Source organism: Sphaerodactylus townsendi, linkage group LG01 (genome assembly GCF_021028975.2).
Source record: "Sphaerodactylus townsendi isolate TG3544 linkage group LG01, MPM_Stown_v2.3, whole genome shotgun sequence".
Classification (NCBI taxonomy): Eukaryota; Metazoa; Chordata; class Lepidosauria; order Squamata; family Sphaerodactylidae; genus Sphaerodactylus; species Sphaerodactylus townsendi.
In genome coordinates this window covers 27,442,471-27,470,056 of record NC_059425.1, presented here as the reverse complement: position 1 = coordinate 27,470,056, position 27,586 = coordinate 27,442,471, and the positions used below count along the sequence as shown (strand labels likewise).

General features: G+C 46.6%; 2 protein-coding genes across 4 annotated transcripts in view; one reads left to right on the top strand and one right to left on the bottom strand.

The window, feature by feature from the left end:
- Nucleotides 1-1,980: 1,980 nt before the first annotated feature.
- Nucleotides 1,981-5,055, top strand: LG01H11orf68 (linkage group 01 C11orf68 homolog). Of its 3 annotated transcripts, XM_048515454.1 has the most exons (3): nucleotides 1,982-2,241; nucleotides 2,320-2,648; nucleotides 3,315-5,055. In XM_048515454.1, the coding sequence occupies exon 3, from the start codon at nucleotides 3,327-3,329 to the stop codon at nucleotides 4,062-4,064; it is 738 nt and encodes a 245-aa protein (XP_048371411.1). In that variant the 5' UTR covers nucleotides 1,982-2,241; nucleotides 2,320-2,648; nucleotides 3,315-3,326; the 3' UTR covers nucleotides 4,065-5,055. The 3 variants fall into 3 exon arrangements, with proteins under 3 accessions (XP_048371404.1, XP_048371411.1, XP_048371394.1); XM_048515447.1 differs by having other exon boundaries at nucleotides 1,981-2,569; XM_048515437.1 differs by lacking the exon at nucleotides 2,320-2,648 and having other exon boundaries at nucleotides 1,983-2,241.
- Nucleotides 5,056-7,939: 2,884 nt separating this feature from the next.
- Nucleotides 7,940-27,586, bottom strand: part of RELA (RELA proto-oncogene, NF-kB subunit) — a 28,922-nt gene continuing 9,275 nt past the window's right edge. Inside the window, exons 2-11 of the mRNA XM_048515395.1 lie at nucleotides 24,619-24,660; nucleotides 17,985-18,136; nucleotides 14,188-14,336; nucleotides 12,819-12,910; nucleotides 12,563-12,697; nucleotides 12,021-12,125; nucleotides 10,939-11,151; nucleotides 9,768-9,848; nucleotides 9,412-9,486; nucleotides 7,940-9,198 (exon numbers count right to left, since the gene is read on the bottom strand). Of these exons, the coding sequence (XP_048371352.1) occupies nucleotides 8,603-9,198; nucleotides 9,412-9,486; nucleotides 9,768-9,848; nucleotides 10,939-11,151; nucleotides 12,021-12,125; nucleotides 12,563-12,697; nucleotides 12,819-12,910; nucleotides 14,188-14,336; nucleotides 17,985-18,136; nucleotides 24,619-24,660 (1,640 nt within the window). The 3' untranslated portion in view covers nucleotides 7,940-8,602. The remainder of the gene's footprint in view (nucleotides 9,199-9,411; nucleotides 9,487-9,767; nucleotides 9,849-10,938; nucleotides 11,152-12,020; nucleotides 12,126-12,562; nucleotides 12,698-12,818; nucleotides 12,911-14,187; nucleotides 14,337-17,984; nucleotides 18,137-24,618; nucleotides 24,661-27,586) is intronic.

The following is a 27,586-nucleotide window of genomic DNA, read 5'->3' as shown; positions in this document are numbered from 1 at the left end:
TTGTCGGGTTGGCACTTTGCGATAAATAAGTGAGGTTTGGGTTGCAATTTGGGCACTCGGTCTCAAAAAGGTTCGCCATCACTGCCCTAGAAGAAACATATTACAGCTGAACATGCAGTTGCTTGAAAACCTGCCTCAGCCCCAATGGGCCATCTTCCCCGAAGCCCTATTCAAACAGCTACAAAAGGAGGCAAGATGAAGTAGAAAAATGCATAATTCTTTCCTCCAACCCTACACTCTCCTGTCCCATGTGTGATCTTCAAACACAAGTTTATTCTTTCAAAATTTTATCTGGACCCTGGATCAGTGTGAGATGTGATTGGGGTGCCATTTGGGGTGGGGGGAGAGAAAATCAGCAGGGAAAGTCCCCGGCCCCTCCATGATGCGGCTGGCCTCTACCCGGGCCAGGGCTTTTACGGCCCTGGCCCCTGCTTGGTGGAACCCTTCGGGGGTTGGGCGGTCTATAAGACTGAGAAATAAATAAATAAATAAATAGAAATAAACACTCTTCCATCAGATGTGCGGGCCCTGCGGGATCTTGGTGAATTCCGCAGGGCCTGTAAAACCGTTCTGTTCCACCAGGTCTTTGGTGAGGCCGGCCGCGGATTCCCCCTCCCGGATGCCCCTGTGCTGCATTTTATTGGCATTTTATTGAAAGTCATTTTTGCTCACCTTTCTAAGATATGTATTCCAGAGAGATAACAAAATAAGTTTAGTGGCACCTTAAAAGACTAACAAAACGTATATGTATTAACAATACCCTTCTACTATCTACTTTGTGCCTACCCAACATAATAAATTGACACAAGCCAGACCATTCAAACTCATAACATTGAGAAACTGAGGGGGAACACTGTAATCTTCCAGGACATACTGTTGTAGATTGAATGGTCACTGTTCTACAAAAAGGAGGAATCCAGTGTGAAAGTGTAGAAATAGGATTCATTAAAAAATTTAATGTGATCTTTATATCACCCTTGTATACTTGGTTTTCCTTATGCACTATAATGATTAACAACTCAGCATAACTCCCCTTTTGTAGATGTTAATCAGTCCTTCTTATCACATTATATGTCTTTACAGATATCAATTTTCTTGTGTTGTACGCTCCGCCTGAGCCCTGTAGTGCAGAGTGGTAAGCTGCAGTACAGCAGTCAAAGCTCTGCTCATGACCAGAGTTCAATCCCAATGGAAGTCAGTTTCAGGTAGCTGCCTCAAGGTTGACTCAGCCATCCATCCTTCCAAGGCTGGTCAAATGAGTACCAACTTGCTGGTGGTAAAATGTAGCTGACTGGGGAAAGCAATAGCAAACCACACCATGAATATAATTTGTCTAATAAATGTCATGATGTGATGTCACCCCACGGGTCAGAAATGGCCTAGTGTTTGCACAGACCATCTTTACCTTTACTTACCCTGCACTGTCCTTGACTAGACTTCATCTTTATCCTGCTCTGCCCTGCCCATCTTCTACAATTAGGAATGGCTTTATTACTGCTTTGACTGGATCTTTCTGTACCTGCACACCACGAAAGGCTGAAGCCTCTCCAAACGTCCATTATGTGCAGCAACCACACTTTTCAGTTCCTTTCACACCTTAGTGACTCACAACAGAATTTACAACAGATTCTGCTCTGCCACAATTCGCCTCGTCCTTCCATTTATTGCTGCAAAAATTTCTGAAAAGTGATTGCACACTCCACATACACCTGAAGAAGAGATCCTGACTCACAGCAGTTTATGCGGGAAAACTGTATTAATCTGGATTTGCCCGTGAACTTGCATGGCGGGCGTCGCAGTTCCTCAGGGGACTCTGATGCTTGGCCTAACTGTGATCACCTATTGCGGCAGCAACCAAATGTCACTCTGTAGCGGAAATGCCAGGAGGCCGCCTCGCTCTTGAGATCAAAAGGGGACGAACCATAAGCTACCCTTAATATGACTTCCGGCCTAAAACGGAAGTAGACCGTCTCCGCAGCTTTCTGGTCTGAAGTAAAGGATGTCACCATGGAGATGCCATAGTCTAGAGCGGCGCGTGAACTGTGGCCAATCACAGCCTTCGCGTTTTTATAAATGACAGTTTGAATCGTGCGTCATTCTGTTGTAGCGGCAGAAAGTCCAAACAACGGAAAACGCAAAGGATAATGCTCTGTAGACACCGTTACTGCTTCCTGTGCCGTTCGTCTTATAACTTCCGGGGTCTGTCTGGGGCGCCTCTGTTCTCCCTGGTCTGTTAGGAAGGTAACTTGCGCGCGAGTAGGCGTATTGCGCAACGATTCCACTTTCTCCCCTTCCTCATGTGCCTTTGCTCCCATGTAGGTGAATAAACAGGCGCCTGATGATCCGGCTTCGCCTGATGCGCCCCACACACCCTCTTCCCCATACCCCAGCGAAGTAGGAGGGAGGAGCCTTCAGACAGCCCTTCCCCACCGAGGCTCGGGGCGAAGCGGCGGGCGCATCTGTCGCGGCTTCAGTCTGGGGAGAAAGGAAGGAGCCCTCGAGCGCCCAGCCCGGGCCCTTGTTTTAGCCAAGGGCTCGCTAAACGCCTTCCCTTCCCTCCAGTCTGACGGTAATAATACTAGTCTGCCTGCAGGGTTGTTGGACGGGTTACTGTGACAGTGCATGTATGAAGAGCTTTGAATATTGAAGTAAGCGAATACTCCATATTGTTGCAAAAATGAAATTCATCATATCTTTATTGTTAGGACCAACTGAAATATCTCAACATAGCGTTAGACGTTCCCACAATTTTTGATGAAGCAGAATATTTTGTGTGGGTGGTGTTGGAAGGAATGTTGTTTTGACTGTGTCTCTTTGCTTGTAAATGAAACTTACTTAGATGTGTGTAAGTTCATTTTTCATTGCTGCTGCTGAGTTTGTATTGATTTTGTTAGGTGCGGTCCGTAGCATTGGAGAAATTCTCACTCTTTTGTTCTATCCTTCCATTTTATCTCTAGAGTACGCCTTGGCCTGAGTATTGATGCTTAAATAAGACTTTGAACACACCTCCTTTGCTCCAGATTCAGTACTTTAGCCACTACAACCCATTATCCAGCTGTTTTGAATTTTTTTAAAGAGTATCAGACCCAAACTAGTGCAAAGACTGTACCGTCTAACTGGTACTCAACTTAAACACTGAACTTCTTGGGTGGTGGCCTCCTCAATGGCTTAGCCATCAGTTCTTCTAGCTTTGCCAAGGGAAAGAAGAGTTGGTGACAGTATTGTAGAAACATGTTTGTTCTAGATTAGGCAGGAATTGATAAACTTCCTTCGTCTTCATTGGGTTTATGACATTTTGCTTTTTCCTCTCCTAGAAATCAGGTGCCATGTCCACCCAGGATGATGAAGCAGGAAAGGATGCGGCTTTTGGAGCAGAGCATCTGGCAGCGGAATCCATGGCAGCAGACATGGATCCCTGGGTGGTCTTTGACGCCCGGAAGACTCCACGGGCTGAATTTGAGGAATGGCTGCAAACCTACCAGCCATCCCGGGTCTTGCGCTTTGGCAATCCAGAGCGCAATGCAGAACCTGTGGGTTGGATTGCAGTCTATGGGCCTAGTTTCTCTCCTGAAAGTGGGGATGTGGTAGGGTTGCAGGAGGACTGGGAGCAGCTGCAGGTTAGTGGACGCCACATCACCTTTGATACCATCAAAGAGCTGGCCCTCAACCGGCGTGTGCTGACAGGGAAGTGGCTGATGCATCTGGACAGCGGCTTTAAGGTGGATCATGCCTGGTGTGGCATTGCCCATGCTGTGCTGGATGGACGCATTGGAGTGGCTAAGGCCAGCCCCTGCAGTCCTGAGCCGGAACGCAAGCAGGTCATCTGTGTCTACACGGATGATTTCACCAATGAGGAGCAGGTGTTGAGTGCTGACGCCGTCATTCGTTCCACGGGTATCAAGTGCTTATTGTCCTACAAGCCTGATGTTTATACTTATCTGGGCATCTATCGTGACAACTGTTGGCATCTCTGCCCCACCATCTATGAGAGCAAGTTTGATCTTGAGTGTATCCCCCGCCGCTCCCGCATCATCGACAAAGTGAACAACATGGAAGTAACTTAACTCACCCCCTTGATGTGCAGCACTTCCAGTGGGATGGTGCTATTACCAGGAACTACAAGTCCCAGCATGCAGTGCTCACTTAAAAAAAACAAACCTAGAGACCAGGTTCCTTCCAAGCAGTGGCTGGGAGGAGACCAGTGCAGCCTTTACAGACAGAATGGGTGCCGTATGTGCCACCCATGCATTTGCTCTTTTTAGCCAGTGCGCTGAAGGAACTATGTTTAAGGTGCCACAGAAAAGACATTTCATTTGTCTCTTAAAAGTGAACTTGTAGCCAGCGCTTGCTGTCCTCTTCTGTTTCTAAGTATCTGCTAATGTGCATTTTTGCACTTCTGCCTGTGTGTATCCTGCCATAAAGCCTCAGGGGCAGAACTCCAGGCTCCTGCGCTTCCTTTGGTGCTAAGCCTCTCATGGCTGCAGCCCTCCCCTGTGGTGGATCAGCAGACAGATTGCTTTGGGGGCCAAAAAGTGGCAACACAGTAAGTCATGTGTTCGACTTTGGATGATGATGTAGCAGTGTCCGAGTGCTCTACCTTCATGGCGCTTTTCTTGCAGCAGAATCACAACATATTCCATGAAACTTGAAAATGCATATGATAGGCTGGTTGAACAGAAGGTGTTTGCACTCGATGTGGGAGACAGCGATCTGTTTACAGAATGGTTGGAAAACGATGTCTTCAGTTTTCCAGCTTCAGTCTCTATCTAGGGCATCTCTTCCTAATGGAATGGTGTTTAAATTTGGGGGAGAAGCTAAAGGCAGACTTCTTCCTACCTCCTGCATGCACGCAGATTGTTGGGAGTGCTAGCGTCTCCTACAATTGGGGGTTGCTAAACACGTTTGGAGACTCACTGTTAAGTGAAAGACTCATTTGGTCAAAGAGGAAGTGGCTCTCTTGCATGTGTCCTGTTGAAGACGTGGCAGATACATTTGGCTCACTGAGGCATTCACTTGTAAAATGGGTTGAAAATAAAACCACATTTTTCTCTTCTGGCTCTGTGCGTATGTGTGAGTCGAGTGATGGTGGTGTGAAGTAATACAGGAACTCTGGGGTGGAGCACAGCTTCCACTTTCAGCCAGGAATAAATTCCTCTCCTTTTCCAGTAGGCAGCAATTGCTCCAGAATCTATTAGCTCAGGAAATGTGTCTGAAACTTTCTAGCAATGCTTAAATATACAGTTGTGGTTTTTTGACCACCCAGGCTCAGTGTGATTAGAAAGTATCGTTGCTGATTTCTCCACCCCTAGTAACTGGGATCTGCCTCTCTCACATAGCAGATGCCATGTCTCAGTGCACTGCACAAGTTTTGCTAGCTCTGCTTCGGCTGAGGTCACTTGCTCCTGAAATGGGCTGGAAAAGGAGTAGTTTTGGCCGATGTAGGGCACAGTTAGGCACAAGCTTACAGTTTGGCTGTGCTTGCATCATCTTGTGTTCTGGCAGAAAGAGTCAGGACTGTATGTGGCCTAGGATTCTACGGGAGTGGAGTCCCATAGACAGCCAGATTTCTGCTAATAGGAGCAGCTCCACAGTAGCTTAGGAGTGTGCCTGTTGGGGCATCCTGCAGCTTAAGGAGACTTGTGGGGAAAAGGTTTTTACAACTATCTCCTCTCCTGACAACTTGGGAAGATGATTACAGAAATGCTGCGTAGGCAACCTTGAATGATTGAGGTGGAACACAGAAATCAAGCTATTTGTGCTGCAGAAAACATCTAGGAAGAGCTCGTGCACAGCTGCACTATAAGTTGGTAAAGCATTTTTAGCCCTTGGGCTACAGACGGGCAGTCATTTGCTTTCTGTATGAGTTGCCAGCAGCTAAAGGCCCATTGGCACTCTTGGGGACGTGTCCAAAGGCCTTTACCAACACTGGCTTGAGAGAAAAGACTGCCTGCAGTCTGGGGGCCAATGCATGACAGGTGTTTCCTTGCAGCTTCCAAGGCTGTGGTTTAACACTCCCCCCACAATATTATTATTATTGTTGTTGTTGTTGTTGTTGTTGTTGTTATTATTATTATTTATTGTTTCGATTTATAAACCGCCCTATCCCCTGGGGGCTCACAGTGATTGTTTCAAGAGAATCTCAAACATCCCAGCCATGAGATAAACCTCAGCCTGGTACAATGTTCTTCAATTTATTAGGAGCTTACTATATAGAAAATGGTGAGTGCACCCTGTTCAGATACAAAGAGAAAATAGGCAATTCTGATAATAACAGCACTTAAGTGGTCAAACATTTTTCGCTCCTAATTCAGAAGAATCTCAAATGTCCCAACCATGAGATAAACCCTAGCCTGGTTGAATGTTCTTCAGTTTATTAGGAGCTTACTATATAGGAAATGGTGAGTGCGCCCAATTCAGATACAAAGAGAAAATAGGCAATTCTGATAATAAAAGCCCTTAAGTGGTCAAACAGTTTTAGCCCCCAATCCCCTCAAAACAGTATAAAACAAACAAGGCAAAAAATAAATTGGATGGGAAGACACAGTTACTCATTCCTGGAACAACCCAGCTTAAATGCCCAGCCATACTCCCAGTGGTGTAGCGACCAAATATGGTGCTGAGGCAAGAAGGGAGTCCCCCCCACCCTCCGCCTCCACAGCGCGGTCGCCCAGGCTTCTCTTGGCTAGGTGACAGGGAAGCCCCACATGGGGGGAGGGGCATCCTTCCTACCTGCCAGGCCCTCCTCCAGCAGCTCCCCTCTGATGGTCTGTTGGCCGAGCGCTCTACAAGCAGGTGGGGGGAGGGGCAGGCTTTTTGCATTTCTCCCCCGCAGGAGCTAGTTGGCAGCCCAACTGCGACTCCTGCACTTGCCCACCTCCAAGTGGGGCTGAGCTGGCGGCTTGGAGCCCACCCGGGGGGGGGAGGGGCTTCTGCAGTGGAGGGGGAGTGGGAAAGCCCTGCCATGGGGCTGCTGGAGTTCCTCTCCAAAGGTGGGGGAGGGAGGAGGGGTGTTGGGGGGCGATTTTCAGATCACCAGATGACTAAATGGGAATACATGGCCCCTGCATACTCCTGCCCGGAACCCCTTGAGTGTAGGCACTTGTCCATTATAGGTTGATGGGCTTCTTTCCCTTTCTAGAAGTCAGCTAGGATCTTAGCTCAGTCAGTTTTACTTGTGCGGGGAGGGGGAGAGAAGCCTATACCATCGCCTCTTGTGTGACCCTAGTCTTTGATGAGGAGGAACCATCTTTTTTCAGACTTTCTGTTGAATGGGATGATGGCACACCTGGAGGCTTCCACCACTCCTGAGTGAGCTACTGCGTAAGGTAACTGAAGGAAACTGACACCTCTGCTCCAAAACTGGGCCCAGGTCCCACCTCTTCCCCTTTCAGAGACCATGAAGAGCCTTTTGGGCAGCATCCTCAGCAGTCAGCTTCAAGAAGGGCAGTTCTCTCCCTTGTGAGAAAGGCAAAGATCTAAAACTTTCAGCCCATCTTTATCATCTACAAAGCTTTGCAAGTGGAGTCATGTGCATTCTTATGATTGAGTGGGAAGCTCTGTCTACATGACTCTCAGCAGCCCTGGGCACCACAAGCAGCAGGAAATAGAGAGAAGAACTGGTCCTTCTTCCATGTACAGCAGCCAAGTTGCTGGTTATACTGGTTTAAGAACCCACTCAGGAGGCTAAAAGTCCCATATAGTTGTTTCTCTTCCCTCCCCCACCCCCTTCAAAGGCCAAGACCTCCCCTAGAGAGCCCCTATGTACCCCAGTTCCAATTACCTCATGCTGCAAGATCTTTTGCTTCCTTCTCTGGAGTGAGTGACTCCAAGCATGTCCCCATTTTCTGCTTCTGTTCAAAAGTGGTTTTAGAAAGACCCAAGATAGAGGTGAAGAACTCTGGAGTTTGGAAGGCGTATGGGTGGAGTTTTTTTGTAATGAGTAATCTCCCATTCTCCAAAAAGCTGGTACAATATTTTTAAGGCATTCCGGCTTAAAAAAAAATTGTTTAGCAAATCATTTTCAAATAAGGCAGGTAAGAATTAGGTCTTCCACGTAACTGTCTCATCACAGATACATTCTTTCTCCTCCTGTTCAGAGAAAGAACCATGTGATAGATACTAACAGTTGCATTTACTGAGAAGCTGCTTGTTGTGACCTGAAATCTATCAAAAGGTAAGGAATTAGTAACACTAGCCAGCTGATATAAAAATACCCATCTGAGCATGAAGCGGGATAGGGTGCAATCCCCTTTTCCCTCCCCCTGCAAAAAAATATTAACACACACATCTGGAATTGATGTGAGCTGAGTGGGGGTAACAACAGCCAACTACCCCAAGCAACCAGCCATACCATTCCCAACATCTGGAACCGAATCTGCCCCTACCAAATCCAGGCCATCTGCTCCCCCAAAATGGTGTAGGCTAGGTTAGATTAAGTAGAACCTGTCCTAGTTCCAAAAAGACAGATCGCTAACCAAGTTGAAGGTGGCCTCATCCAGAAGTCTGGCTAGAAAAAGCCACCAGATGTAAGTACAAAATGCACATTCAGGCACAGGCAGAAGATAGTTGGCATTTGAGCCCAAGTCCAGGGAGACACGTATTATTAATTCAGCTGGTTCAGGATAGAGTTCAAGTCCAGGTCCACCATGGAAGAAAAGCTGTTCTCGCCTGGAAGGGTCCCCAAAATGCCATTGACAAGGCTGCTGGGGGAGCTGCCACCTCCACCGCCATCACCAGCCTCCTCTTCTGCCCGCTGCTGGCTCACCAGGCGTGTAATGGACTCGGGATAGGTGAGCAGAGTGCCCTGGTTGTCTGGGAGAGACGCAGGGATATTCCCCTCCGTGAGGAGCTGATGGAAATCCTCCGTGTTGATCCCATCCAGGCTGGTGTAGGGGGCGTCATCTAAGATGCCGCCGAGCTCCATGGCTCCCCCGTCCCCTCCCTCGAAGTGAAGGTGCAGGATTGCATCTGCAATGCTGGTCGTCGCCTCTGACTCGTAGGGCTGGACCCTCTGGGGCACACTCAGGCCTGACAGATCTTCCAGGTTTACTGTGCTGAAGAGAGGCTGCATGGCTGTCGCCAGAGGAGGGGTGTGACTGGGCCCAGGGAAGGAGAAGCTCGGGGAAGGCTGGGTCATGATCTGTGGTTTTGCAATGGGTGCTGGGAGTTGCCCTGTAGCCCCCAAGAGCCCTGGAACACCTGCAGAAGGATGGAAAAAGATTAGCCAATGAAAGAGAGCCACCTAACGGTGCCAGGCTTCTGTGCTATGCTTCCAATGGAAGGGAAAGGGAAGCACAGTTAGACAGGCATGTAGCAGCACAAGTTTTCCAAGCAGATCAATTCTCCACTAGTTAAGCAAGAGGTCAAGTCTGATGGAATGTTTTGAAGGGATGAAATCAAGGGGCTTCTTACCTCCAGTGCTGGGCCGGGCCGAACCATGCTTCGGAACAGCGATGCGGCGTGGGAGGCGGGAATCCGGAAGGGTGACTAGCAAAGAGAAAGGGAAGAAATGGGTGGAACAGAAAGCAACCACTTTGCTTTGTTTGTCATTCTGAATAGCTTACGGCTAAACAAATATAGTTTGTTTAGGAACATGGAAGTTCACCACCCATATGTCACTTGCTGCACTTTAGGGGACTCCATGGTAACCCCCCCCCCCTCCCCTTCTGCAGCTCCTTCCAGACAACCCTCCTTGCTTCCAGTTCTACCCACTTCATCATTTTCACACAGCTTCTGTTTTTCCCTCCCCACACAATATCCCTCCCTACCTGGAAAGGGTGCCTTCTGCACAAAGTTCTTGAAGGTCCCCAGCGTTCGTTTGCGTTTCTCCTCAATGCGATGGAAATCACCTACCAAGAAAGGCAACAACCTGCTTTGGAAGGGGCCAGGAGTGTCCACGGCCATTAATTTCGAAAATAACATGATTAATTTCTAAAATAACAGCAGCTGAGTCTGCCAGGCTAATCCTTCACATGTGTAGCCCATAAAAAGTTCTGCTGCTTTTTGTCCCATTTTTAAAAAAAGATTCGATAGTTACTTTCTGTACGGAAATATTAAAATAAATATAGTGAAAGGGACAGCCTTTGCTGATCTTTGTTTGGAAAGGATTCTTGTGGATTTCTTTCTTACTAGAATAACACGGTTACTTGCATCTTGTTTAGGCACTTTTAATTATTTTATGTTATTAAACCTGATATATCTGGGGGATTGCTTGTTAGTAGTAATGCCAAGCACAGTGTACATGTTCAGAAGCTTTCTCAGTATGCTGCATATTCCAGGTCTGGAGTTTTAGCATTGAAAAGAAAAAGGGTCAGAATCCTGCCTCTGGTAGCAGCTAGTCCCTACCAAAGGGAAGAATTTGGTTCCTCTTGCCCAACTCATTGGATAAAGAGGTTTCAAACAGCGAATGCTCTTCTTCTTAACCTGAAACAGATGGATAATGCCCCAAAGAAAAGTGTCCCTACAGAAGTGGAATTGTGTCTGCAGTGAAACACTTGACCCTATCCCAGCTTCAGAAGTCGAATCACAGAATGGGATGGGGCCATACAGGTCATCTGGTCCAGCCCCCTGCTCAGCATAGAATCAGCCCAAAGCATCCCTGACAGTGTTTGTCCGACTGCTGCTTGAAGACTGGCAGTGAAGGGCAGCTCACCACCACCCTAGGCAGCTGATCCCATTGCTGAACTACTCTTACTATAATTTTTCCCCCTAATATTTAGTCAGTGCCTTTCCACCTGTCATTTTTACCTGTTATTGCAAGTCCGATCTCATGCTGCCAACAGGAACAGCCCCCTGCCCACCTCTAAGTGACAGCCTTTCAAATACTTGAAGGGAGTAATCACGTCCCCACCCCCCAAATCCCTTAACTGCCCTTGTTTAAAAATGAAAGGACAAATGTACCCAGGAAGCTCTACTTCTACTGGCTCAGGGGCCAAATACCTTCATCAGGGAGGTAGCGGAACTCCATGGGGCCACTGACTTCCTTGTCCGACGGGCGGCGCAGCTGCATCTGAACGGTCACGGGTTCACGGAGAGAATGGTCCATGTAAGGGGGAGTCTTGAAGACGATGGCTACTTGGCGGTGCACGTCAGCTTGAGAGAAGGAGCCCTTTGCTTCCCAGGAGCCCTTGAAAAAGCGGACTTCAATGTCCTCTGAAATGGGAGTGGGAGACAGGTGTTACATACTCATGGGTCACAAAACCGAGAAATAGCAACAGCTAGTCCACTGCCTTGCCACAAGAAATTCCCTTCTGTTTTCAAACTGGGACTGATCACCAAATATTTTGAAGGAAACAGGCCAAATAGAAGAAGAGTTTGGATTTATATTTCCCCCTTCTCTCCTGCAAGGAGATTTATATCTCCCCCTTCTCTCCTGCAAAGGGTCTTACAATCTCCTTTCCCTTCCCCATCCCCACAACAAACACCCTGTGAGGTGGGTGGGGCTGAGAGACTCTGAAGAACTGTGACTAGCCCAAGGTCACCCAGCTGGCATGAGTTGGAGTGCACAAGCTAATCTGGTTCTCCAGATAAGCCTCCACAGCTCAAGGGGCAGAGCAAGGAATCAAACCCGGATCTCCATATTAGAGTGCACCTGCTCTTAACCACTACAACACGATGGCTCCTAGATAGTGTTCATCTCTAAAAGTAAACAAAAATGCTGGCAAACACAAGAGATCTTTGGGGCAAGCCTGCGTGCTAGTTTACTTTAGTGATCCTAATAAGAATTACTGCATGGCTTTTGTTGATAGGTAAGTTAACTCAGCCCCGATTGGTGGACCAAACTTTCCCCTTGGAAGTCTACAGCCTAGATATTGGTGGGAGAAGGAACAAAGGATAAGCTTAACCAAAACAATGACCCTTAGTTGTGATCCATTAAGATGGGGGTGAAGAAGACAAAGGGGTTAGGTATGTATCTCATAGAAAAGAGTCAGAGATGGTTCGCTATGGGTGTTCTAGGAGGGATTTCCAGACATAAGAGACAGGAAGGGCAATCCTCAAGACCTCAGATATTGCAAGCGTACCTTTCTGCACTTTGTCGCAGAGAAGAAAAATCTCGTCTCCCCCCAGGCAGCTCCCTGAATTACGGTTCACACGGCAGATCTTTAGCTCAGCTGTGTTGGGGGCACCTGGAGAAGGACGTCAAGTAAAGACCTGCATTAGTCACCACCAAATTGAAAAAAAATAATACGCACACAGGCTGGATTCATGCGACAAGAAGTTTACTCGGTTTAAGTCTCATGTTGGTGTCACTGGGAAAAAAGGCAGAGACGTTAAACTGAAGGGATAATCTAACACATCCTTGATTATTACTGAGTCTACTGGAGGCTCTGCAAGAGAGAGACTGGGATATTTAAACCCTCCTTATAGACTAATAACCTGTAACAACAAAGTTCCACAAGAAGGGGGATAAAAGCTGGATTTGGTGCAAGAAAAAAGGGCTGGCACACTTTTACCCTAACTTTTAATAACGGGGGTGCTCTGCATTTTTGGGTGCTTTTTGCTGATGAATGGGACATACACACACACACACACACACACACCCCAATCCCAAACTGACACTCACGATTATCATAGATTGGCTGCGACACAGACAAGGGCAACTGGACCAAGTGACCGCTGGCTGCATCTCGAATCCACACCTGGAAACACAGCCGAACAGCATTCAGGTCGTAGTCACCTTTCAGTTCTTCCAGAGGCACTGGCAGAGAAGAAAAGAGAAAGTGAAATCAGCTCAGTAGACCTGGGAAGACGCTCTCAACTCAGACACCCCACCCTCTGCCGCTGGGAGATGCCCTGCTCTGCTTCTCCTACCCGCTCACCATTGAAAGGGTTGTTACTGGTTTCAATCCGTTTGGCCACAGCTTTGTCCAGGTCCCGTTTCCGCACGCACTGAATCCCCAGGTTTTGGAAGCTAGAAAGAGCACATGAGTAGTTGCAGTTAGGGAATAGAAGACAAGAGTGTGGAATTTTTTTTAAAAAGGAGGTACAGAAGAGGAAGAGGGTGGGAAGGAGGGGGTGGAGAACAGGAGGGCAGAAGGCAGAAGATGGCAGAGAAAAAGCCACAGAGAAGCAGCCACCCCTAAATGCCTCCCAAGTGGATCCCCTCTCACAGGGAATCCAGCTCACCTTCCTATTTATCTCCTACATTTCTTTCCCTCCTTTCCCTTAAAGAATTCACCTCAGTATATGTGGGTCTCTCTCCATATTATCTTCACAACTATATGAGGTAGAGCCAGTGTGGTGCAGTGGTTAAGAGTAGGTGGACTCTAATCTGGAGAACCGGGTTTGATTCCCCACTCCTCCACATGAGCAGTGAACTCTTATCTGGTGAACTAGATTTGTTTCCCCACTCCTACGTTCCTGCTGGGTGACTCTGGGCCTGCTGGGTGACCTTGCATAACTCTCTCAGCCCCACCTGCCTCACAAAGTGCCTGCTGAGAGGAGAGGAAGGCAAAGGAGTTTGTAGCTGCCTAGAGTCTTCTTACAGGGGAGAAAGGGGGGTATAAATCCAAACTCTTCTACGCTTTCCCACTAAAAGATCTAAGTAGAATTGTAACTTCATCCATCGCATGCTGGACCGTCTTTGTTTTAGCCTACCAACACTAGGACCCAAGTGGAGCATTCTAAAACAGGGGTCTGCAACCTGTGGCTCGCCAGATGTTAATGGACTACAAATCCCATCAGCCCCTGCCAGCATGGCCAATTGCAGACCCCTGGTTCTAAAACAAAGACAGCCCAGCAAGCGGCGGATGAAGTTACAATTCTACTTAGATCTTTTGGTAGAAAAGAGTATAGTCACACACGTCGGTAGAAAAGAGCTAGTCACACACGTCAAGAGTGTGTGACTAGCTCAAATCCAAGAATTTGGCTATTTGAAACAAATATCTTCCTAGTCTGATAAGCTCTGTAGACTATGCCACCCTTGCTCCATCCTTCAAGAACAATCACCTGAAGTTGCCATATACCGAGTTAGACCATTGGTCTATTGAAGTCAGTACTGTCTACTCTGATTGGCAGCAGCTCTCTAGGACATCACATCACCTATTGCCTGGTCCTTTTTAACTGGAGATGCTGGTGACTGAACTTGGAACCTTCTGCACACCAAGCAGCTGCTCTAGCCCTAAGCTGTAGCTACACAACCAAAGGAACTGAAGCCAGAGTCTTGACTCTCTGCTTGCATCTGCCAACCTGTGGATGGAGCGCTCTGCTGCCAGCTCTGCCTCATAGAAGCCGTCTTTGCAGTCTTTTCCCACCAGGTCATGGGGGTGGGGCCGGTGGGGGGATTCCTTGGTCACCAGGGAGATGCGGACCTTGCCTGGACCCACATAATTATGGATCTAGGAATAGAAGCAGGGGAGAGACACAAACCATGAGTACACATCTGAGCTTCTAGACTCCCTTGATCTTGGTTGACACAGTGAACCCCATGTCGGCAGTCTACTCCTCCCCAATCTTCCCTTGAGCAGTCTGCATCCACATAATGATGGATTTGCAAACAAATGAAAAAGATGGAAACCATTAGAACACATCTGACAGTGGATGATGTCCATCCACATGATGCCACTTTCAGTGGGAGGCACATCAAGTCTGTTCTCGTTTTGGTACAAAATGTACACCAAAATGTTTTAAGAACATAACTCAAGATGGACCAGGGCAATTTTTCTGACTGAGGAGTGCGGTGGGAGATGGAAAACTAATTGCCAGCATTACTCTCGGTGAAGCCACACATTCACCAGTTCCCCATCCATTTGAAGATTTAGTTGATCTGACAGCATTTGCTCCCGTGCTTAAGATTTTAAAATTTGAGTGTGGGATTTTCTCTCCTTAATTCCCTGTAAACTGAATGCTAAGTGTGGACAATTTTGCCTTCCCAGCTTGGCTGGAAAATGGTTACACAAAAGGTTCTGCAGCTTTTATTTAAAAAAAAAAACCCAGACCATTTCTATATCTGGTTCTGGTGGGTTTTCTGTGTTGTGTGGCCGTGGTCTGGTAGATCTTGTTAGATTAGATTAGATATTTAATTTATATACCGCCCTCCCCGCGAAGGGCTCAGGGCTGTGCACAACAAAGTAAATAAACAATAACATAATAATACAATAGGACTAATAATACAATGTTTTGCCTGTATCTGTGGCCGGCATCTTCAGAGGTGTATCACAGAAGGAAGTCTGCCAGCCACAGATGCAGGCGAAACATTAGGAACAAGATCTACCAGACCACAGCCACACAACCCGGAAAACCCACCACAACCAGTTGAATCCGGATGTGAAAGCCTTCGACAATACAGTTCTATGTCTGTGTTTCCAGCTGTCTCAGTGTACATTTTTTCATATTATACTGATCCCCCTTTATGGAACCCTGGTGGTTTACACACAAGGGGCTTCCCAAGCAGTCTATTCTCCAGGCATTCATTGAACACCAGCCAGGCGCATCATGCACCTTCAATCATGCCCACGGTTGGGAAGCGAGGGGATACTCATGGCAGGACTACGGGCTACTCCTGGCAGTATCCCGCCGCATGAGTACAGCCACTGTAATGGCCTTTCCAGCAGTAAATCTGCTGTAGACACAGTGGGCGTCGAGCCAGTCCAATGTCATCCTTTCCACCCTTGCATTTCTCTGCCAACAGGGCTGCTGTCTTTGTTGAGACTTCCAGAATTTGAACCCGTTCCTCAGTACCAGTGATTCACCTTTCAAGAGATTGTGTTTGGTATATCAGTTGAGAGACTACGATCACTGCTTGAAAAACAAATGTGCTGGGTGTGCACTTGGGGAAATGGGGCTTAAGGTGCCTGATATCATCAGGGCGTCACTCATTGCTGATAGGTGCCTTCAATATATAGTCAACGTGTGGGTGTTAGCAGGAGCAACGTTGTGACTGGCAGCTGCCTGCGTAACTTACAGACTCTGTGGGTGTGGCCAACATGGGTGCTTTGCAAACTCTTTTCTGCTATTCTAGTTTTTTAAAAAATCTTGGATCCAGTAGTTACTCCTGAGTATGTTAAGACATAGCAATTGTCATTCTAACCCTGGACTATCAGCTTGGTCAACATGTTGGGCAGTTGAGTAGATCTTTGCAAAATGAAGTATTTTCAAGCAGAAGGGCGAATATAAAAACCAACAACTAGAAGGTGACAACTTAAAAAACTGCTGGTTAACTCAGGTCAATGTAAGAAATAGCTTTAGCTCCACAAATCCTCAGCTCTTTCCCTCAAGACTTCTTCATCTTTCCGGCAGCTCAGTTTGTTACTGCACTGCACAAGCCCTTCAGCCAAGTTGCTTCAGGGCTTCCTGCTTCCTTTGCCTTTTCCCTGGAACCCGGCTATTCTTAGCCAGTCTCTCAATGCCACCTGTGTTAGTAGCATGGCATTTTAATCCAAGCCAACTGGCATTTTAATCCAAGCCAACTGGCAACCTCACAAGAGGTAGACTGCAGACATTCTAACATTTTTATTCCTGGAGAAGTGGAACATCCAATCACTTCCTTTGTCGTCACATCCGCTCAGCCAAACAGAACCAGAGGCTTTCAGAAATCTTGAACACCTGCTGTTGATTTGGCAATGATGAATACTTTGATCACATCTAAGCTAGATTGTTATAATAGAATAGAATAGAATAGAATAGAATCTTTATTGGCCAAGTGTGATTGGACACACAAGGAATTTGTCTCCGGTGCATATGCTCTCAGTGTACATAAAAGAAAAGAAAAGAAAAGAAAAGAAAATGTGCTGTTACTTGGGGCTGTCCTTGAATACTATCCTTTAAACTAATTTGAGAAGTGGCAGGCTATTGTCAAGGACTGGTCAGAGGAATCGTATGTTGCCTGTGCTGAAAAATCTCTACTGGCTTTTTCCAAACACAAATGAAAGCCATCCCAACACAACACATCCTTCCAAGCTCAGTGGACTTAGAAGGGTGTAAACTCTGCTTCGGATGGCACTGTAAATGGCTTATGATCTGGGAACTTGAAGGATGGCCTCCTCCAACATGGTTAATCTGCCACTTAAGGTCTTCCTCCCAGGCCTGGCTCTGAAGAGGTGGGCAACCACCAGAGACAGCTGAAGAGGTGGGCAACCACCAGAGACAGGGCTCTGTCAGTGGTAGCACCTCATATCGTGCCAGCTTTACTGGCCTTTTACACATCATGCCAAAGCGTTTCTGTTCACCCAGGTTTTTAACTGAAGGCTTACTCCATTTTTTAACTTGTTAATTTTTATGATCTTGGTCTGTGGATTTCACTCCTTGATGTTTTATGGCTTGCTTTTATGCTTGAGAGGATTACTTCGAGCACTTGGTTTTGCTGGCTTTTGGTTTTGTGGATGGTTTTACTGCTTCAGGGTTGGTTTCATTGATTTATTGTTTTATTGCTTCTTTCGGATCACTGCCTAGAGAGGTATCTGAACAGGCAGCATAGAGAGCTTCTAAATAAATAAGATAAAACAAGATTCTTGAAGGCCTAGTCTTCTCTGCTCCTGTCTTCACAGTGCCTTGGCAACAGATGCTAGGATTCAAACCAAAATGGTAAAAGATCTGGAATCCATGCCCTACGAGGAGAGACTGAAGGAGCTGGGTGTGTTTAGTTTGGTGAAGTTCAAGAGGTGACATGATAGCCATATTTAGATGTCTGAAGGAATGTCATGTTGGTGAGGGAGCAAGCTTGTTTTCTGCTGCTGCAGAAACTGGGACCAGGAGTAATGGGTTCAAGGTACAGGAAGAGAGATTCCACCTAAACATCAGGAAAAGCTTCCTGACAGTACGGGCTGTTCAACAGTGGAATTCACTACCTCGGAGTATGGTGGAGTCTCCTGCTTTGGAGGTTTTTAAAGAGAGGCTGGATGGCCATCTGACAGGAGTTCTCTGATTGTATATTCCTACATTGCAGGGGGTTGGACCTGATGGCCCTTGTGGTCTCTTTCAACTCTATGATTCTATGATCCTCAATCCCCAAGGGACACTTCCTCCCCAAAAAATGTCACGGAGCAGACCTTGATGGTAGGATGAGTCTTTGTGGTGTCCGTGCTGCGTTCTCCAGGAATGGAGCCAGCCAAACGTCCTTCGCACTGGTAACGGAAACGCATGCCCCGCTGCTTGGGTTGTTCAATGATCTCCACAAAAGGGGCATTGCTGGGGGCCGGTTCTGGACAGGAAGCAGAAGAGAAGCAACACTGTTATCAGTGAGAAATCATCCCATCCAAGCAAAAACCAGGGACACTTGGCAATTCTTCACTTTTAAGCGTGTGTCTGAGAGAGGGAGCAGAGTAGAAAATTCCCAAGAGCTCAGTTCTCTACTCGCCCACTTAATCCTCACAATAACCCTGTAAGGCCCATTTAGAACACATGGCTCCAAGTCATCCAATGAGTTTCCTAGGAGAGGATTTTTTATCAGGATCTCCCGAGTCCTACGCCAAACTCTGTAACAATTGTACTGGATTCCATGCTTTTGAGATAACCTAGGTTGCACAGAGATGATAATGATGATGAGTAATAACATTTAATTATAAAATATTAATAACTAATAATTTATAAAGTAATTAATAATTTAATTAATAACATAATGATGATGATTAATAACATTTGTAGGCTACCCTTCCCCTTGAGGGCTCAGGGCGGCTTCCGTCATAAAACAATACAATGCAATAAAACCAGCATCCAGAAATCTAAGGCGCCTCTGCTAAAAATTAAATTCCCAACAGTGGAAAAAATCCAGAATCCCCTACATTAAGATGTAGGGAAAGAATGGGATGGGAAAGGGGAGGCCAATAGATGGTAAAACTATTCCAGTCAACACGATGAAGTGTTCCTCCCCCCCCCCTTCAAAAAATAGTTACAGGGGCTCATATTTACTCCAGACGTTATGACGTGTGACGAGGAAACATCTGATCTGAAAAGGCAGCATCTTCATGTACCAAGGAAACCAAAATGAAACTTCCCATGCTTACTGTTAAAGGGTGTGTTTTGCCACCCCACCCTCCCCCCAATCCTTAGAGTAGAATGGATCCAAAGAGAGTCTTTTCTGGCACCCAGTTCAAAACAGCTCCCATCCAGGACTTTAATAAAATGCTTTGGGGTTGGGGTATGTGGAAAAAGGCTGGACACCCCCCAAGACTCGAATCCTGACCTTTTGCTATGAGGAACACAGAGCTCATAATTTACTCCTCCAGCATTCCAAGACCTTTTGATCATCTTCGTTTGCTTTGACAAGAACTAACTGCAAAACAAAATAAGGCTTTCTCCATTTCTTGCATCCTTTAGAAACGCAGTCAGCCTAATAGGGATTTGCAAAAAAAGGGATCTTCCCTCCAAACAGACGGCTTGGAAACTCTTTGTCTAAGCAGGAAGAGGGAGGCATTGATGAAAGCTCTTTTGCTTCCCTTCTGCTCCCCCCACCCTGTTCTTTACATAATGCACTTCATATAACACAGCCCACAATCCAGCAACCAGCTTTTCAGAAAGCCAAGTGCTTCCCCGGTCCTGGGGATTTCCCCGATCCCTGCTTTGAGGCAATTTTGGAAATTTTACAATTCACACTGAAGTCACATTCACAGCAGAGTACAGCCAAAACCCACGATTACTGGCAAGAACCATTTCAGTTGCCCTAAAGAAGAGCCCTCCTGCCTTGGCTCCACCCATTTGTTTGTCTTCACCTTGGCAGGAGAAGGGATTCCTGTGTCATCCTCATCACCTGGATTCCTTCACCTAACTAAAAAATGCAGGGCGGAAGTACCTAGAGAGAGAGAGAGGTAAAGTCTCCCACAACTGGGGAATTCCCTCGACAGGGAGAGGCATACATATGTCTGGATCCACAGTTCATATAACTACTGCAGATAAGTTATCGGAGCCTTCCTGGACAGGGAATGTGACCCTGTGTATAAATACTATAGTTCTAAAAGCTGTGTCCAGGGTCAACATGTGGAGTACTTGGATTTTTTTTCAGCAGCACAGGTAACTTAGAAGCCTGCAGCCAGAAAACTGGCCAGGAGGTTTAAATCAAATTGTGAAGTCCAAGCCCAGCCTCTCAAGTGCCTCAGTTCTCACTGCCACTGTGTAGATCTCATTTTGGTCTCCGGGTTCGCTAAATTGCAATTTCTGGGACCTCTTCCCACTCCTCAGCCTGCCCCATTAGACTCCTTCTGTAGCAACATTCTCTGTCTCTCAGAGAAGCTTAGCAGAGACTACAAATGTTTTAAGTCTACTTCCCTACACTACTGTAATGTTGCTGGATGGGCCTGTTATTTCTCTAGCTCTGCTCGTTAATGTCCAAGGTTTCAGCCTCACAACTGCCATAAAATCTACACAGCCATTGTTTATCTGGCATATTTACCCAATACTACTGGTCTGAAATCAGAAATTCATCAGGTTCACTGCATTCTTCCCAGTTCTTGAATTCCCCTTCCATGCCCAAGTCAGACTTCCCCAACCCACTGGCTCCCATAAATCTATATACCAACATCCCCCACAATGATGTATGACAAGCAATATCATCTCTGACAACACCAAGGCCGACCTTCATACCGAGTTCTGCCAGTCTGTCCTCCCATGCAACTACTTCAGATTTGGGAAACATTTATTCCTTCAGATCAATGGCACAACCATGGGCCCTGCATGTTACCACAATACGCCAACATTTTCACAGCTAACCTGGAACAGAGCTTCCTCAGCTCTCATTAATTAACACCACTCTTGTACTCTATGATGATGACAACATTTGGATACATGGGAAAGAAGCACTGGAGAAATTCCACCAGGCCTCCAGCCACATCCACCCCACCATCACCCTGACTATGAACTAATCCACACAAAAAAACACACGACTATATGAATACATAATGGAAGTGTAAAAACCACCTTATACCGGAAACCTACTGATTGTCAAGCTTTTATACACACCTCCAGTTACTCTCCTAAACACATCAAACATTCAAGCTCTATGACCCAGCCAAATCTGTTCCAGTTCCTGAGACAGAGATTCTGCAGTATTTACACATTCTCGAAATCACAATGCCCACCTGATATAGTAAGGAAAGAGATCAACAAAGCCAAAATGATATGAAGGGATAACTTCCGTGTTTCCCCGAAAGTAAGACAGGGTCTTATATTAATTTTTGCTCCAAAAGACGCGTTAGGGTTTATTTTCAGAGGATGTCTTATTTTTTTCCATGATTTTGCGCCCCCCAAGTGACCAGATCAGCTGTACTGGGGAATCTGTAACTGGGGCTTATTTTTGGAGTAGGGCTTATATTTCAAGCATCCTCCAAAAATCCCCAAAAATCATGCTAGGGCTTATTTTCGGGGTAGGTCTTATTTTCGGGGAAACAGGGTTGCTACAAGATAGGCCTAAGCAAAACAACAGAACACCACTATTGGTTACATACAGCTCTCAGCTCAAAACAGTTCACTATGCAACCTACAACTGTTGGAAGCCATTTTGGGTCCCCACTGGGGAAAAAAGGGAGGGTATCAATATCTAAATAAAGATATTAAAAAACCTACACATTGCTTTAGAATTTCCTATTCCAAAGGACGACCAAACTAAACCATCTCTCAATGGATTAATTCAGCTGCTTTGGAAGGGAGCAGCAGTGGCGTAGTGGCTAAGAGCAGTGGCTAAGAGCAGGTGCACTCTGATCTGGAGGAACTGGGTTTGATTCCCAGCTCTGCCACTTGAGTTGTGGAGGCTTATCTGGGGAATTCAGATTAGCCTGTACACTCCCACACATGCCAGCTGGGTGACCTTGGGCTAGTCACAGCTTCTCGGAGCTCTCTCAGCCCCATCCACCTCACAGAGTGTTTGTTGTGAGGGGGGAAGGGCAAGGAGATTGTAAGCCCCTTTGAGTCTCCTAAAGGAGAGAAAGGGGGAATATAAATCCAAACTCTTCTTCTTCTATAGTAAATGTGGTTCAACATCAAAAGAAGATCCCGTAAACTCCAAAGAAGGGGTCAGACTTATTCCCAGCATGAAGTAACAGGCCTCCTTGCTACCACCCACAAATGAAAAAAACCCATTTCCAAATCTTTGGTGCCAACACTACCTTTAAATTACCTCACCCAGAAGCCATGTCTGTATTTTGAACCTACCCCGTTCATACCCCATTTTCACCTTCCGTACCCCATTTTCAGTGTGCCCCGGTCACCTTCTCTTCTAGAAGCAGCCCAAATTTATTCCAGTGGAATGCTTTGGACCCAACCCTAGCCTCTGCACCCCCCAACCCCACAAGTCTGGAAATAAAAGATTCTTTTTATTCTGTGTCCCACCTGGTGACCTAACTGGAGACAAAATCTTTTCACAGAGCATGCTTCTGACCTACCTCAGGACCACACAACTCAAAATTTCCAGACCTTCCTGATAGGACTCTACTTTTTAAATCACCTACAATCTTACCGTTTTTCAGAAGATTATATCCTATTTCCATGATTAATCCAAAAACATCCTACCAATATTTTCTTTATTCCTGAATACTGCCCCTCCCCCCAAATATTTAAAAGTTCTCTGTATATCTCTTCACTTCTTGTGTGCCTTGTGGTGGTGTTTCAGCATGCAGCCTAGGATCACTATTGCTTTGAAATGGTATTTATCTAAGGTGACCAGATGGTCACCTTTGTGATCCGGGACGGGGGAGGTGGCAGGGCGGGAAACGGCAAGCCCCAGAAGGCAGTGCACGCAGCCGCAGGAGCGCACAGCCTTCTGGGGCTTGCTGTTTCCCGCCCTGTTACAGGGTGGGAAACGGCAAGCCCCAGAAGGCCGTGCGCTCCTGCGGCCGTGTGCGCATGCGCTCCTGCGGCCGGGCGCATGGGAGGCTGCCGCACTGCCTTGCACCCCAGAAGGCAGTGCAGCAGCCTCCCAAAAATTGTGACAATTTGAAGAATCCGTGGGACGCGGGACAAGTTGTTTAAAGGCGGGACGGTCCCGCCAAAAGCGGGACGTCTGGTCAGCCTATATTTATCAGATCTGGGGGACTACAAAAGAGTATTTCCCTCCCTGACATTTGTTTTCATCAGTCTTAAAAATCTGACTCAGCATCTCTAAGAGTGAGGGGTCTGTGGTAGACAGGTTGCTTCTCCTCACTAGATTTCTGTGGCTAGTTTTTGGCTCTGTTCAGGGAGAGGGGCAATTTCACATGGAGGTGTGTCTCTGATTAAATGTGCTCCTAAGCACGTGAGTAACAATAGTCAGTAAATGGCTTATGCATGGAGAGAGAGTGACACAAATAAAATCACATGGAGCCAGGCACTAGGCTGAAGAAATTTTTTTTTTAATGTGCCATCAAGTCACAGCTGACCTATGGCAATCCTGTAGGGTTTTCAAGGCAAGAGATATTCAGAAGTGATTTGCCATTGCCGGCCTCCACATCGTGACCCCGGTATTCCTTGGAGGTCTCCCATCCAAATAATTACAAGGGTTGATTCTGCTGACCTGCTGAGATCTGGTGATCTCAGGGCAGGGGAGTCCAACTCTGGTGCTTCAGATGTTCATGGACTACAATTCCCATCAGCAAATTGGCCATGCCAGCAGGGGCTGATGGGAATTGTAGTCCATTAGCATCTGAAGCGCCAGAGTTGGACACCCCTGTCTCAGGGGCTATCCAGGTCAGGACAAAGAACATGTAATAGCATTCAAATATAGAGCTGAACCCAATATAGAGTTGGACTCAACAGGGTGTTTTTGCAGACAGAAGGATTTCTGTTCATAGAGTGTGGTAGAGTGACACTTGGCTAAAATGCTGCTCCTGGGGGAAAAGAGTCTGGTGGGAGCTGCATTTTGTGAGTATTGTGGACTGGAGCAGGTGAAGGAGGCAAGAACATTGCGCCCGCTTGGACAGAAATCCTTCCACCCACACAAACAATGCACAGCATCCAAAATGCAGACCTGCTGATATCCTAAGTGAGGTCAAAATAGCCCCTAAGTCACAATTCAGATGGGATGATCATTGGGACAGCGGGCCCATTCCAATTTTGGCTAATGTTATACTCTCTGGTGTTATTTTTATTAAGAGCTACCCAAACAACACATTTCTTGTTCATTCGACAGATAATGTTTCATATCAGCTACGGACTCTGGTCAAGACAGATACTGAACTCCGACCCCACAAGAATATGTTTATTAAAATAGCTACATGCCACCTTTCCCATTGTTGCTAGAGAAATCAAGGAAGCAACGGCACCATTAAAAACACAGAACAGTTCAATCATAGGAATGAGTAAAAATGATGAACAGTTTTTAAATTAAAAAAAAAAAAGATATATACAGCATCAGAAAAATACGAAGGGCCATATTTCAAGCAACACCATGGCAGGTGAACTCACTAATCTGCTTGGTGCAGAGTTGGGCTACTGGTCTATCAAGGTCTATATTGTCTCCTATGACTAGCGACAGCCAGAGGCATAGCAAGGGGGGAAAGCACCCAATGTACCGGTGGGTCCTCCGGCCACACCCCCATCCTGCCCCGCCCCACCCTTGCCATGCTCCCACAGGGGCGCATGCCTGGTGCGTTGCGACCCCCCTCCCCCTTGGAGCTACGCCTCTGGCGATAGCTCTGCAGGATTTCCGGCAGAGGTCTTCCACATCACTCCTTTGCTTTGTGATATCAATGGGAAGTGCAAGAAGTAGGATGCTTCACTTACCCTGAAGACCCCAGTTTTGATGAAGGATCAGTGGTAGCAGATCTAGAAAAAGAAAGAAGCAGCATTAATATCTGTGGGAGACAGGAAAAAAGCAGCTAGTTCCTGCCCCAGGAAATCCTGACCCAAAAGTAACAGGCCTACCTCAACTCCCCACCTGACGGGCTTGCACCACTCTGCCCGTAAACCTCTAAAAGTTATTATGCATCAAACTGCCAAACTCTATACAGCAGGGAAGACAGATTTACTTATTTATATATTTATACCATGCTTTTCTCAACAGTGGAGACCTAAAGCAACTTACAACATCATTCTTCTCTCCCTCATTTTATCTGAAGTCAGTTAGACTAGAATGGATCAAGATCACCCAGCAAACTTCCCTGGCAGAGCGGGGATTCAAATTCTTCCATGGTGTTTGAAACTGAAACATGGGAATGCATGTGCAGCATCATTTAACACAGATTAACTGTCATCACTAATTGCTTTTCAGTGGAATTGAAGGTTCAAACTGAAGAGAACATGCTCAGTTGAATCAGACGAAGGCCAAATCCTAGAAGTCACTAGGTGGTCCCTCCGCAGCCACTAACCTACTTTCTTCCCATTGCCTTTTACACAGACCATATGAATCATGATGCCCCTCACACAAGGCTACATTAGGCGGAAGTTAACAGAAACAGAGTCAATGTGGAGGAATGTCAAAGAATTGTCCAACCAATCTCATGCTTGAGTCTCTCCAAACCAACGGGTGGATCACCCTAGCAGTACTCCATCTATCTTAGGAGAATGAAGTGCCCCAGGAAAGGACAAACACAGAAGCAGTTCAATTCAGACATCCCACCAAATACCAGTTTGCACTAAGTGTGGTTCAGAACAGGGGTCTCCAACCTATGGCCCCCCAGATGTTCATGGATGATTCCTATCAACTCTGCCAATTGGTCACATTGGCAAGGGCTGATGGAAATCATAGTCCACAAACATCTGGAGGGCCATAGGTTGGAGACCCCAGGATTAGAACCACAGAACTATGGTTTAGAGGTGATCACCTGCTCTCATTTTCAACATCTGCTCCCCTTTGGCCATTGCACACCCTGGTTTCAGATCCTGGTTTGTCAGCCCACTGCAAGTTATCCAACTCAGACATCATGTCATGACCATAGCAAAACTTCCTTGGCATGATGTCAAAAATACCAAACAGAACCAAATCTAAGTATGTGGATGATGCAAGGACAGAGACATGCACCATCAACAGTGGATCCCTTGTAGGATTCAGGCTGGAGTTACAGATGGGTTGGGAAAGTTTTAAGCGGCTACTCAGACCCAAGAGGGAATCTGACAAGTGGCTCAAAAGCCGATGGTCATCCTAGGCAGAGGCCATTTTCCTAACCCCAACCTCAGTTCAGTATTCAATCAGAACCTGCTGCTTCCTCTCTCCATCAGGCACAGCCAACCCTCCCGCTTGCAGCCATAGATCCGAGTACTCCGTGCTCAAACAAACAAACCCCACATTGAGACAAGGTGATGTCTGCCACCATAACAATGAAGCCAAAGTGAGTGATCCGTTCCAATTCCAGAAGCCACCCCAACAACTGAAAATCATGCTGTCCCTACAATCCCAAGCATATCTTTGCAACCATGAGAGCTAGACACACCCTGTGATGTATGTTTAAAAGCCCTATACAGCAACCAAGCAAATATAATTAAAATCCAGGGGTTAAGGAGGCCAACCTCAGCAGTCAGGGATAATCTGTGTTTCATCGTCTGCTGCTTTTAAATATTATGTTTGCTGCTACTCTCTGCTAAAATGCTGGCAGCCCCGCCAGGCTATACAAGCAAAGGGAGAAGGCATTTATTTACCTGCAGCTTTTCAGCATGTCATTTTTCCAAGGAGCCCAAGGCAGCATCCCTGGCTCTTGCATCCTCCCTCTGCCATGCGAGGTAGGTTAGCTCTCCCTCTCATCTTCATGGCTCAGCAAGGATTTGAACCTAGGTTTCACTAGTCCAACAGTCTAACCAAAACACACAGCACTGGATTTCTTTAAAAAGGCTCTGTCCCAAGTCAAAGAAAGAGTTCAGATTTATAACTGGCCAGTGTGGTGTAGTGGTCAGAGTCTCAGACGAGCATCTGGTTCAAATCCCCACGCTGGTCATGGAAGTTTGCTAGATGGTCTTGGGCTAGTCACACATTTGCAGCCTAGAATCCCTCACAGGGCTGTTGTGAGGATAAAATAGAGGAGATCAGAATTACATAAACCAACCTGGGTCCCCATTGAGAAGAAAGGTGAAATGTGAATTAAGTTAAAAAAAAACCAGCATCCAATTTCAGAGGAAGCTCAAACATCAGAGATACTGCAGAAGAAGAAGAGTTTGCATTTATACCCTACTCTTCTCTCCTGTAAGGAGACTCAAAGTGGCTTACAAACTCCTTTCCCTTCCTCTCCCCACAACAGACACCTTGTGAGGTAGGTTGGGCTGAGAGAGTTCAGACAGAACTTTGACTAGCCCAAGGTCGCCCAGCTGGAATGTAGGAGTGCGGAAACACATTTGGGTCACCAGACAAGCCTCTGCCATTCAGGTGAAGGAGTGGGGAATCAAACCCAGTTCTCCAGATTAGAATCCACCTGCTCTTAACCATTATGCCATGCTGGCCAGAGGAGAGATAGCCCCCACCGCTGAGTCCCAACAGCATGCAAATCTCCAGGTGAATTTGCATGTTTATAGAAGCTACGCCTTGTCTTGCTTGCGCTCATTTATCAGTCTGATGCTGCAGGAAGGACAGGACAACATACAGGCCTCTGACTGCCAGCCAGGCTAAACACTCGGCTGCTGGAACAGCATCTCTTAAGTAACACCAGGAAGAACACATCAAACGCTGGCCTACTACACTTGAATCTGTGGTTATGCCACAATAACACAGGAGCACAAAAAGAACTTAGAAGGTCCTATTAGGGCCAAATTAAGCTTTCTGAGAAGT

Excerpts from the sequence above, each read along its gene's own strand:
- LG01H11orf68 (XM_048515447.1), top strand. The coding sequence starts at position 3,327 with ATGTCCACCCAGGATGATGAAGCAGGAAAGGATGCGGCTTTTGGAGCA.